Here is a 14,425-nt window from a genome sequence, read left to right on the forward strand (position 1 = left end):
ACAGCAACCAATGACAACAATGAAAATAAGTACGCCACAATAGGTCTAAATGTAAATCACCATTCACAGACATTTGTCCCAAGCACATTTACATATAAAAATCCTACTGAAATCTAACCCCAAATTGAATTAATTTATAGGATTTAATCTGGACTATCAATTCAAACTTATCAAACACTGGCATTGATTTTAATCAAACGTCTGCCAATATAAATGCTAAAACAAGGATTAATTCTTCCATGAATCAACCAGATGACTGATTTGAATGTATGACACATTCCAAGAATCCGCTTGCCCATTTTTTCAATATCTAATTAAATTCAGAAGTGCTAACATTATGCATAAATGCACAGCCATAGAATTCTATATTTGTTCTTGGAATTTGACTCATCCATGTTCAATCAGCTGTTTTGAAAATTACTGAAATCTATATAAGGTAACTTAAAATATCTGCAGATATGAATTTTGAAAGTAATAAATATATATACTTTCATTAATCAATCTGATATTATTTAACAGAGTAAGTAATAATATATTCATACTTTAAGATGAAGTAACAATAAAATTAAAAAGAATAAAATACTTCGCTGAGCGCAGCTGGATACGACCGCAGAGGTCCAACCCTGAACAGTTGGGGCAAAAATGGACACAATATTCGCGCTTGATACAGATCTGAATTTGGATTGTATTTAAATATTTGACACATAACAGGTTTCTGACACAGAATAACTGTAGTCAAAGAACTTAGAATTGGTTATATGATTTGAATTTATATTCAATTTTTTGCTTTTGTGCAATACACAATGCTGTTGCGTATTGACCCCCCCCCCCCCTCCTTTATTTTGCAAAAAAAAAAAAAGTATTTGAGGAAATTTTCTTTTTAATTTCTGAAATCTGAAATGAGAAAACCCCCCCCCCCCCCAAATTTCTTTTTTAACACCCCCCCCCCCCCCCCAATTTCCAATGGAGTTTGCAACCATAATTACCAATTTAAATACATCCTAAAAGTCTTAAAATAGAAAATGACATACATAATCATGGCTAAAATTAATATTCCTTTAATAGTAACTTCTAAAAGTTAATTGACAGCTAATCACCTCAAAGACAATACAACATCTTTATACATAATTTAAAAGCAATGTAAGAGAGGTAATCCAATTTTTATTTATACTTTAAATGTATTTGGATTACTTCCCTTACACTGCTTTTAAATTGTCCATTAACCAGGAAACCCTTGTTTTTTCCCCTTTTTTGCCCCTAATTCCTAAACGGTTTGAGCCATAACCCCCCAAAGTCAATCCTAACCATCCCTTTGTAGTATGGAAATTTGTGGTATAATTTCAGAGAGATTCATACACTGTTCCACAAGTTATTGTCTGGAAACTAGAAAAATGCTTATTTGGGCCCTTTTTTGGCCCCTAATTCCTTAACTGTTATTACCATAACCCCCAAAATCAATCCCCACCTTCCTTTTGTGGTATTGAACCTTATGGTAAAATTTCATAGAGATCCATTTACTTAAACTAAAGTTAGAGTGCGAAAACCAATGTGTCTTCGGACGACGCCGGACGACGCCAACGTCATACCAATATACGACCGCAAAAATTTTTTGCGGTCGTATAAAAACCACAAGCTGCATTATTTATTTTAACTGTTATATTAAAACATTTTGTTGATGCAGCAGCATGTGCATCTGACTCACTGAAGTGTTTTGAGATGCTTTGTCAGGAGGTGCAATCCAATAAAACGGAAATTACAATAGCTATTTAAGTAGTCCATTAATAGCCAATCCATGACATCTTACAATTAGTCAAGTGTCCACACTTAGGTCTGGGACAAATATAAGTACAGCAATTACAAAATCAAAGAACATCTCAAGTAAAATCCATAATCTGGGTATTTTTGTAATCTTTTTATTCCTTATTTTGTTTGATGCAATAATGAATTGTTTGATCAAAAGTGTCATTTAGATCCACACAGACATGAGGAATTACTGCTACTATTATAGACCTACAAGAACATTTATATAGTGTCCTACATATAAAATAAATGTGCAAAAGGAAACAGAATTATGATTTCAAATATCAAATAAAATGTCACAATGTAATTTCCAGCTTTTAAAATACCCTTCATCTCCCATCAAACTGTTTATTTTTCTGAATACTTTTTTTTTAATGTTTAACATTTTGAAAGTTTATGAGAATATCATATTCTAATACAATTAGTTTGGAAAGATAATTTTTATTGGACGTTGACAAATATTTTTGAGGGTTCAGATTTATCGTTCTACCAGTCCATAACTACGGAAAGCCACCATTTAGAATTCCATTTTTTGGTATGTAATTTCTCAAAAAATAAACAAATAAGTCACATTTTGTGCCTCAAAATCTATCAAAACAATTCAGAAGTGTACGAAAAGTGTAAATACCTCTAGTGTTTATGTTTGACATTGGGAGTATACCTATGACGTCACATTGTTTAGATGCCAAAGACGATGTAATAGTTTCACAGATTTTTTCATTTAATTTACAGTTGATACTGGTAGACTCAATTTGTGACAGTAAAATCTACGTTTTACGAAGGTCAAGCTTAAAATACAATACAGTTATCTCCTAATTTTACAAAGATGAAAAAGAATTACAAAAAATTAAAGCAATTTGCCTCATGTATGGGTCAAGCCTTTGAGTAAAATTATTAAGAACAATTCATTTTCATACTCTGAATGAAAGTTTTCTCTAAATCTTAAAGAGATGGCAAAATTACCAGTTTTAACATTGATAAGTGAGGGTCACTTAATTCCATGAAAATGCAATACACCTTACAACTAGGAATACTAAATTTCAATCAATGTGATGTAAAGTTGCTGAATACCTGCAGGAAAAAAATTCAATATATGACAGTTCTATAGGTAAATCATTGATGGCAGATACTCAGATTATCCAGGAAAGATAAGGAAAGCCATTAAATCTTTCAACTCACCAAATGCCACATTTCCAATCATTGTGATACGCTGAGAATCATAGAAAAATTGTTTCAGAATGAAGGGTGATCTCAGTATGTTGAGAAATAAATGATTAATTCTCCGTACTCATGTTTTACATTGAACAAATATCTTTTTACTAATTTGTCACCTGAATACAGAAAGAATACAAAACTCCTCAGGATCTTTTCCTTTATTTGTGTAACAAGATTTGACAATGAAAGTAGTGTGTTTGTCGGTATCAATGTCTGAGGTATTACTATTCTTTTTAAATCACCCACAATTGTGAAAATAAGAGAGCTACCATTTGATTTTTATGTGGGGGGGGGGGGGGGGGTTAGGATGAAAAATGTTGTCCTGCATTTTTTTTTAGTTGTAATCACTGTCCTGCCTTTTTATTTTTCACTCTATTCGGTCCTGCCTATTTTTTTATTAATTTATCCTGACTTTTTTTACATAAATTGTCATCCTGCCTTTTTTTTTGCCAAGTTGCTCATCCTGCCTTTTTTTTTTTACTCAAAACTCCTGTCCAGCCTTTTTTTTCAAATTTCATCCTAGCCCCCCATAAAAATCAAATGGTAGCTCCCTAAGTGTACATGGAAAAATACAGATCAGATGATTGAAAAACATTTGAAAATAATTTCCTTCAATTAATTTGTCGTCCTAACTAAACTGCAATACATATATATATATACATATCTGTTCTGTTTTTCTTTTATTTCCTTTTACAACTTTTCAATGTAAACTTCATATTTAATGTTTAGAATATGATCAAGAAAAATGTCAAAACAACATACGAGAATTTTAACAAGTAGAAACCATATCAGAACTGATCTTAAATTTCTTTTACAACAGGAGGAAACCATATAAATAACTAATTTAGAATTCTGTAAGGCTTTTTATATTTTATATGTTCACTATAAACAGATTTAAAGCATTTTTCTTGTATAATTTCACAGGTTGGTAAGCTGACCTAAATTATACATATTGATTCCCATATAATTTCAACAGTTTGAACAAAAACAGTGTTCTTTTTCTAATTTTTATCCATTTATAGACATCAATTAAATCTGTTACAAGTACACATGAAAACTTCCACTGAATTTAATACATATCTAAGTATGTAAGTCTATTGAAAAGCTCCTTTGGGGTAAAATTAAGTAGCTTTTTTGCAAAGCAAGATTTCTGACCAAATACATTCTCATTGTGGAGGGGCAACCTAAATTGCAAGCTCTTCTCCACCCACTATTGTACATGCAACAAAAATAGATCTATACTGTAATATTTATTGTAGTAGATTAAATAGGAGGAAAAGATAAGGAAATAGGAGATAAAGAAAGGAAAAGTTTTACTGCAACAAGTACAGATCTATACTGTCATATTTATTGTAGTAGAATGTCAATAATCTGGAAGGAAAAGATTAGGAAATAGGAGATAAAGAAAGGAAAAGTTTTACTTGATAGTCTACACTTCTTTAAACTTCATGGAAGGGTCTTTAATAGGTTCACTTCATAATTTCTGAGTGGAAAGAGTCAAACATACCTACCACATGCTTGGTATATTCAACTGTCTTCATGAAAACCATGCATATTTTTTATGCCACTATTACTTGGTCAGAAATCTTCAGCTTTGCAACCAATTGTTATCAAATACCTCAATGGATGGTTATGGATCTACTGTGATTTTTTAAGTAGAAAGAGAAAAACATAGCTACCATGTTCTTGCTATTAAATTTTCTCCACGAAGACCATAAAAATTTCTTATGCCAAGTTGCACCCTTTTATCACTGAATGGAATTTGTAAACATTAAAAGTGAGGCACTATTATAAAACTGGTAGTTGTTTTTGTACAGGGCATGAATTCAATTTATCTTTAAGTAAAATCTACAAACTATAATCTTCCTTTCCCTTCATAAGAATTTAAGCCTCTTTTTTTTTATCTCCTGCACAAATAAACCAAGCATTATTCTCCAGGTGTGGAAATCATTCACCAAGTTATGCAATGTGTTTAGCTTGCATTTCAAAGTCAATTACCTGAAAGTTGGAATAATAAACACAGCATGTGTTCACACTTTAAAATCTTCACAGTAGTTTGAACATGGATGTCGTTTATCTTAAGTACTTGGCTTTGATAATGTAAATAGTTTGTAGGAGATTGGAATTCTTTTTCTAAATAAAGGACAGGTGTTTAAATTTATTTAAATTAAAGTACAGCTGACCTTCTGAACACTAAGTTAGTAGTTTGTCTATATAAGGCCAAGACCATTAGAAATTCAGGCTCAGCAAAAATTTAACAAGAGGCTGTCAGAGTGACAGCAAACCGGATTTCCTGCAGAGGTCAAACCCTGAATAGCTGAGCTAGTATAGACACTACATTTAAGCTTAAAACAGCTCTGAATTTGGATTGTGATTGAATTTTTGACACAGCATAGGTTTGTGACACAAAATGAATGTGGTCAAAGAACTGAAAAATTTGAAATTGGACATTTACCTATTATGGTCAAATATCCAAAATTTAAGTACATTGTTAGAATCAGCATATCAAAGAACCCCAAAAATTCAATTTTTGATGAAATCAAACAAATGTTTAATTTAGGACCCTTTGGACCTCAATGTGGACCAATTTGATAAAGGAGCCCAAAATCCAAAATCTCTAAATACACGATAAGATTCAGCATTTCAAAAAAAAACCCATAAATTCAATTTTTGTTGAAATCAAACAAAGTTTAATTTTGGACCCTGATTTGGACCAACTTGAAAACTGGGCCCAAAAAATCCAATATTTAAATACTGATTTAGATTCAGCATTTGAAAGAACCCTATATATATTTTTAATTTATGTTGAAATGAAACACAGTTTAATGTTATCCATATACTTATTAATTTTCTGTTCAAAGGGAAATAACTCAAACTGAATAAATGATAAACAAATAGTTCTCTAAAATTAGATATGATGTAACCATTAAAAAACAGTTCTATAAAATTAGATATGATGTTATATATTTTCAAATTATAATCAATAAAATTAGATATGATTTAACCACTAAAACATTGTTAGAATCAGCATATCAAAGAACACCAAGAATTCAATTTTTGATGAAATTAAACCAAAATCAATTTACCAAAGAAAAGAAAAAAAAAATCCAAAATGTCATTTATCATAAATACAATGTCTTTTAAAAATCTATGAAACTTATCTGTTTGTGTAATCAAACTTTATATATATAATTAACCATTTCTGTTCAAAGGGAAATAACTCAATCACATAATAAGTACCACTTTTGACTATTGGAAAGGGATATAACTCAACAACGAGAAAAGCTAAAATCCTGAAAATTGAACTTGACCTTATAATTTAGTCACAGGAAATTTGAAAAAAATTTGTCAAAGCATTTTCATGATAATGAACGGACACTGTTTGGCAGCTGCCCGCCCGCCGTACATCCCAAATCAATAACAGATTTTTCCTTCGAAAATCCTATTAAAACTCTGGCAAAAAAACTGCATTACCTTCAGACATACAACAATTTCTAATCTTCACATATAAGTATAAAGAACGTATTTCAAGGATGCTTTTTTAGATATTTGTAACAATTTATTTTTGTACTATTCTTCTACCTGCAAAATCACTCATCAGAATAAGTTGGTTAACTGTTGAGTATATATTTCAGCACTGTCAGAATATACACTTATCAATTTCAACAAAAAATTCAACTAATTTGTTAACTGACACTGAAAAGAATTTTTACCACGTCAACTTGTTTTATTTTTTATCATAACAATTAAATAATATAAAAAATAAGCATAAATAATTTTCCTTTTTATTTGGATAAAGCTATTTATTTTGAGAAGATTTATAAATATATACAGCTGGTTATGTCATTAGAGATTCAGATTGATCACTGATTTCTACCATGATGAGCTAATTGAATGAAAAGATTTACTTGGCATCTCATCAAAGAAAATTGTTATAGTAAAAAAAATCATCATTTGACTTTACAAACACTTAAATTCCAAATGCCAAATGATTAATTACAGCTAAATGCTTCAATACTTTCAGTACAGAATTTCACTATACTGCAGGCTTAACCAAGGTCTTTTCAATCTGGTACCAGGCTGCTTAAACTTTACAACAGTAACATTTACATTGCTTATAGAATTTCAAAGTTTTAAAATGTTGGTATATTGCAAAATAGTCAGGTTTTTCTACTAATTAAATTTATTGCTTATCAAATAGAAGCTCTATTTATGATGATATATTTGTTTGTGCATGTAATCAGGTTATTGCCAATATAATTCATTAATTGTGGTTTGCTTAGTTAACTTCCAGTGGCAAATATTTCATGCAAGTTGAATAACTCAAATGTGGATTGACTGGGATTAAATGTGGACTGCCACTGAAAAATGAAGGCATGTTGGATAGGTACAGACATTTTGCATTGCAACAGGCCACTAGTTCTTAGGACATCTCATAGAGCTCTTGTAAGTGTTCCTTAACTTGCAGAGAGCATTGCAATCTTCTCTTCAATAGGTATCAGGTTTTACACAGTGGATTCAAGGATCGGAAAAAATATCATTTTTTAGCTTGAAATCTTCACAAAAAATGTTGTCTTTCTCATTTGCCTGTATTTCCCCCTATTTTTAACAATTACGGCCACTTTTCTCAGACCAGTGGATCTGCCCCTGTTACATTCCCATTCAGACTAGTAGCGTATTTACATATCCTCCAGGATCAAATGGACACCCTTTTGATGAAAAGTTGCACTGTTAGTCAGAAAACTGAGTCAAATTTCTACACTCTGAGTACCCTGCTAAATTTAACTTGCAGAATCATTTTTGGATGAATCAGCATATATATTTGGAATATTATACTCAGAATTTCTTTTACCAAATCATTAGAGAAATAAGTCTTACATTTTCACTCAATTAATGATGACATTTATCCATTTACAAAAGTTAAATTTTGAAATTCATCTATCATTGGTAGGTCATAACCAGATGTATTTTGGTACATCTGTATGTGCTAATTTTTGTACCATATCTAAGCTAATTATTCACAAAAACCATGTCTTTCAAATAAATTACATAATTTCTAGATTTTTGTTCAATGTCTACCTGTTACAGATATCACCATTATTCAAATTAAGGTAACTCTTTGTAGTAAATTAATAGATGATTAACAAATGGTACCAGGAACTTAAATCAGACATTTCAAAAATAGGACTATTTCCTGAAATTAAGAAATAATTGAGCTGTTAAAACAATTATTTTTATAATTCGTTAAGTCGTGAGACAAAAATTGTTTTAGACATGAAATCATCTGAGATCACTTCCATGTATTATTACTTTTCATCTACTCAAAGTATTATATAATACGTGTACGTTGAATCATATAATTTTGAATTGACTCTTTTCAGCAATTTCATGTTTACCAATTTGTTATTACATAATGAGATACATGTAGTATATATAAAGCTTATTTTTCTTGAAAAACATTTTTAACGGTAGTAGGTTACTAAAAATGCCATTGGTTTTTTTTCAGCTGAAAATAAGTGAATTTTTAATCATATAATTATGCTCTTTCATTTTCAGGGATAAAATAAATGAAGATTTTCTCCTCTAATTATTGATACTTTCTGGTAAAAAGTATGAAAAAAACTAATACATGTTTTTTACCTATAGTAAATACATTTACCAAATATTCCTTTTAACATTTTAACTATATCTATTCTCTCATTAAATAATTCAAAATTTAGTGACTATGTTGAATGCCTCTATCCCATGGAACTTGAGATAAAGGATACAACAGATACAGTTAAGTCTTCCTCATATCTTGATTTACATCTAGAAATTGACAATGAGGGTCAGTTGAAAACAAAACTTTATGACAAAAGAGATGATTTCAGCTTTGCAATTGTGAACTTTCCATTTCTATGTAGCAACATTCCAGCAGCTCCTGCATACAGAGTATATATCTCCCAGTTGATACGATATTCCAGGGCTTGTATTTCCTATCATGATTTCCTTGATAGAGGGTTGCTGCTCACGAGGAAGCTACTAAACCAATGATAGCAGATATGTTCCTAATGTCGTAACTACAATCCCGTCCCCTTTTTCTGGAATGTTACCTACCAAATTAGACTTATTACCGGGTTTGTACTAACATGAGCAACACGACAGGTGCCACATGTGGAGCAGGATCTGCTTACCCTTCCAGAGCACCTGAGACCTCCCCCAGTTTTTGATGGAGTTTGTGTTGCTTAGTCTTTAGTTTTCTATGTTGTGTTTTGTGTACTACTGTTTTTGTCTGTTGGTCTTTTTCTTTTTTAGCGATGGCCTTGTCAGTTTACTTTCGACTTATGAGTTTGAATGTCCCTCTGGTATCTTTCGCCTCTCCTTTATATATGTCTTTAACTCGAAGTTTTTTAATCATTTTAATTACAGTAATGAATAAATTTATTTTCATTGTATAAACATGAATATGTTTACTAACTCTTTTTTTTAATCTAATCTTATTACATGTAATCAAAAGGAACCTAATAGAACAATTTATGACTTCACAATCTTCCTGTAAATAATCCAATGATTAAAGAAGATTAATTAAATCATCACAACTCAATAGTCAATGTGTGTGGCTCTGACAAGGGTTACAACTGCCAATTAAAAACAAATGTCTGGCATCCCCAGGTTTCTGTCTTAACATACTACTGTAAATTCAGAAATTATTGGGTGCATTTATTATTGTGAATTTTGAAGAATAGACATAAATGCGAGATTAATTATTGCAGGATTTCAGGAAAATCTGCATACAGATATATGGATCAGCAAATCGCATTATTCACATTCTTAAAAACCTCACAATTATTTCTGAATTTACAGTAACTTGTAACACCATAAAAAGCCAAAAAGCTGACTTAATAATATGCAACATAGATATTTTTTTAGACTATTAAGAATTCAAGTCAAATTTATATTATTTTATTTTTTGTTTGCCCTACTACTATTATCTTTTATCTAAAATATATGTAAAAAAAAAAACAAAGAATAAAAACCACACACAATTAAAAACAACCAGACAATTTTAATATACCTGGATTACAAATATGAGAAAATATTTTCAAATACTTAATTCAATGGCTACAACAAGCAGACATTTATTGAATTACAAATATATTTATCAAACATTTATCAAACTTCAAAAGTTTTAATTATGACATAAATTGCAATGCTTCATAATCGTCTGCAGTTAAATTATATGACAGCTAAAAACGAACATCTATATATTCACATCATATTAGTTTTGTCTGCATTTCATTTTTTCTTTGAGCTATTAAACCTTTAAAAAGATATTAAACCTTAAATATCTTTTTAACTGACAACAAGCTGAGATCATAAAAACTTTAATACCTCTTTAACTGCCAACATGAAGACTTCTCTGACAAATAAATCAACCTCATGTGTGTAGAACCTTTTGTGCAAAAAGTGCAGATGACCTCCAATAATGCATAACAAGTTTACTCAATTTTTAGTGAGAAAAGTTTATTCAGCAATTTCTGCTTTCCTGCTGTCAGAATTTATTCCACATCTAGGTTGGACATACAGTGATTTGTAAACGGGACCAGTAAAATTCAGATATGGTCTAGCATACCTGAGTCTTATCAGTCGCTCTGTGCTGTGTATTTGTTGTTATTCGAGAGATATTAAATTTCTTAGATTTCAACTGTATAGGTGTACAACTAATTTAAATGAACAGCAAGTTACAAATTTTCTTTAGACTTGTGTTCAGACTTTGGCTAATCCACCAAAATCACCCCCACCCCCCAAAAAAAAAATGTTTCCTCTAACCACGAAAAAAGGGTTTCCACAAAAAAAAATCAACTAACACTAAAAAAGTTTGTATTAAAGTCAAAAAATGATAAATGTTTTTACATTTGTAATACATGTACTTCTTATAGCTAATATTCAACGTCGCAAACAAGTAATGTCCTGGAAAAGGGTCAAAAGTTTGTTTCAAAACTGAATTCTAGCTTCGGGAAAAGACTTTCACTGAAGAGATATATCAAAGTATATATTTACAAACCTGTAACACAGTGTTTACAATTTTTTCAACAGAAGAGAAATACGTCTCCCATAGGAACTGTGTTTGTTGTTTCAGCGCCAGAATCTCTGGAACAGACAAGGATCGTACAATGGATGGAACCTGAAAAACATGTAAAACGATTAAATAATATTTGCTTTTCATGTGACTACTATCTAACTGATATATAAGGGAGATAACTCTAAGTTTTTCACCGATAAAAATACTTCACTATCTCCCATGAAGAGCAATGTACTTGCATAAAAATTTCTAAAGGTTACAATACTGCCAATCTAAACATCACCTAAAAACAAATGTATCTCAGTGTGCAAGTCTTTGAATATTAGCTCAACCACCCAAGGTTAAGATAAGAACTGCTCTGAGTAAAACATACAACGGGTATTGACAGGAAAATTTCTCACAGAGGTTATTTTTGCTTATTTCAAGATCATATAAAATGATTATCCTCTTCATGCAAATCAACAATATTAATGTGAAGTCATTTTCTTTTTCTTTTTCTTTTTCTTTCTAACTGATATAAAAATAAGAAGGTATGGTATGTTTTTTATTGAGACAACTCTCCACCAGAGACCAAATGACTTAGAAGTTAGCAACTAAAGGTCACCATAGGGCCTTCAACAATGTGCAAAACCCATACTGCATAGCAAGCTATTTTTACTGAAAACTGTCATAATACTGGTTGTCAAAAGACATTATCTGCCCTTGGCTCTGCAGGTGTCAATATAATGACAAACAATTAGTTATAGTAGTAAATTTGAGAAAGAGGTTACAATTTTTTTTTTAAATTATTAGGAATAGACATGTACAAATGTAGCTAGTCTAAAATTACATGTATATGTATCATCTTCCATAATTTTTTGGGGAAAATTCAGAGATTTTATATTATCATTTTCCAACTGTAATAAATCTTATGAAATGGGACATTCCTGTAGTTTAACCTTCCATCAACTAAATAAATAATATACTTGAACCACCCCCAACTTTTAACTACAGGTAATTAAACTTAATCAAAAGTAACTGCTACAATTGTCCATCCATATAATTGACCGAATTAAAAGGTTAAGAACTTACTCTATTGTACTAGTAGACCAAATCATTACATTAATTATCAAAACTAAACTGGGAGTTTACTGACGGAATGGAATGCTTTTCTAAGCAAGATTAATATACCAAACATGAAAGAATTTAACGTGTAGGGCATTAAGGCGGTTTACCTTTCAGTCCTTTTATCAAAAGATCAAATATGAAAATTGGCCTAAAAAGATATCTATTACCATTATTAGAATTTACATAAATAAAAATTGTATCTGATGAAATTAAAAGTTATATGAATGCAGATACATCTACTTATTATTTCTCTTTTCATTTTTTTGCTTTTTTTTGGGGTTGCTGTCCCTTTGATGAAATTTCCCAGATCTCAATTTATCTAAATGTAAATATCAAGAGAATAGTTTAAATAAAACACCTAAGAATCTGATTTTTCTACTTATCAATGAATACAATTCTTTTGAAATTTTCCTCTTTGAAATGCAAGAATTATTAAAAATTCTACCAATCTTCAAATAATTTTTCTTACAACGATCCCTGACAAAAAAACTTATCTCAAATGACAACAAAAGCAAAATGACCATTATAGGTCCATGGATCAATTGATAAAAAATCTTCATTAACTGAAGGTTGAAATCATCTACAATAACAAAGTTTTCACAAAAAAAATCAACCAAAAATCTCAAACTAAAACAGCTTTCAATTTAGGACAGAGAAATTACAAAACAACAATTTATCTTCTCGTATCTGTTGATTTGGAAGTTTCAATTACTAAGGATAATTAAAATAAAAAAACAAAAATTGATAATACAGGGAATTCATAATTATTTATATGTAAAACCTAAACATTTCTTATATTTTCTTGCTCTATAATATACTTTATTTTGAAATCCGAATAAATTAACACATTTTAACAGTACGTACACTGGTCCTCAAAGTTGTACAAGTACTTAAAATTTGACCATTTTTTTGTCAATTCATCATCATTGTGTCTGACCTACATGTAGTTATAAGTCCTATACTTATCTATTTAATGTGAGGATATTTTAATGTCAAAGTCTACCTGTTTCTAAAGCCCTATACTTAAATTCTGTCAAAGGCGTGGGTAATAAAATAAGTATGTAATCGTCTGGTCATTATGACATGTTCTCAAGAGTATAATGTCACCAGTCTCCAGAGCGGTGCCTGACCCTTGACTCAAGTACTTGTTCAAGTAGTATAAGGAAAAGCTGCTCCTTGTGATAACATAAAGAAGATAAATAATTGAATTTCTCCAATTGGTGGACACTTTTATACAACCCTCAGATGCTTAAAAGTAATATACATGTTCCTGATGAGTCTCAAATTGTCTCGTGCCAGATTTCAAGTGATGACTAATGGGTAACTACTTATCAATGATGTCATAATATTGGTAACTAATTAATTATTATGTCATATTATTGGTAACTTATTAATTATTATGTCATAATATTGGTAACTAATTAATTATTATGTCATGCTATTGGTTACTAAGCTTCTAAATTCATTATAAAAACAGTGTCCTTCATATCATTGGGGTTTTGAAATAGTATTCATAACATTCTTTAAGTACCTGTCCTAACCCAAACCAAAATCACCAAAAATAATTTCAATTTAAGCAGCCAGGAGCTTGTTTATTATCTAGCTTCAGTCTGCCAGTATTGTTTATAACTTTCTCTCTATCTGTTATAGTTTTCAATATAACCTGAGCAAAACTAAGAAATTGTTAAATATCATTTAAGGCAATAAATGTTGACCTCTGGACTATAATTTCTGTCATGTTGACTTAATTTTTAGATCATTACAAAAAGACAACATTTTGACAAAGTAACATAAAATGCGACAGCAACCAAACAGCTCATGAAATACAAATCAAATATATTGGTAAACAAACTATCACCCTAATACCTCAGTTAAAACAATCAAAAGATATGTGTTGTCAACATAAAATTCCTTAATGGACAAAAAACACTTAGATTGTAAACAACCACTGCTGAAAATTATGACTACAAACCTGTGGTGGGGTTAAACCTGAGCTATAAGCTTAAAGAAATTAGGCCTTCTAAAATGGTCATTAATTTTCATTACTACAGCCCCCACAGCAGGGTGTTTAACAGGTGTGATCTTTAACTTAATAATTTATTAGATCCTCCTTCTGGGTAATATGACAATGTACAGGTGTTAAATACAGGTATATATGTCACATTATCAATCAGTATGTATCATTACTTACAAAGTACTCAAGAAGTACAATTAAAATTAGTGTAGGTCCGAGGTCCTGGA

General features: G+C 30.5%; 1 protein-coding gene across 1 annotated transcript in view; it reads right to left on the minus strand.

The window, feature by feature from the left end:
- LOC127732091 (exostosin-1-like) overlaps positions 1 to 14,425 on the minus strand; it is a 90,728-nt gene that overhangs the window by 30,212 nt on the left and 46,091 nt on the right. The window contains exon 4 of the mRNA XM_052241145.1: positions 11,060 to 11,179. Within this exon, the coding sequence (XP_052097105.1) occupies positions 11,060 to 11,179 (120 nt within the window). The remainder of the gene's footprint in view (positions 1 to 11,059; positions 11,180 to 14,425) is intronic.

This window comes from Mytilus californianus, unplaced genomic scaffold (genome assembly GCF_021869535.1).
Source record: "Mytilus californianus isolate M0D057914Y unplaced genomic scaffold, xbMytCali1.0.p SCAF_22, whole genome shotgun sequence".
NCBI lineage: Eukaryota > Metazoa > Mollusca > Bivalvia > Mytilida > Mytilidae > Mytilus > Mytilus californianus.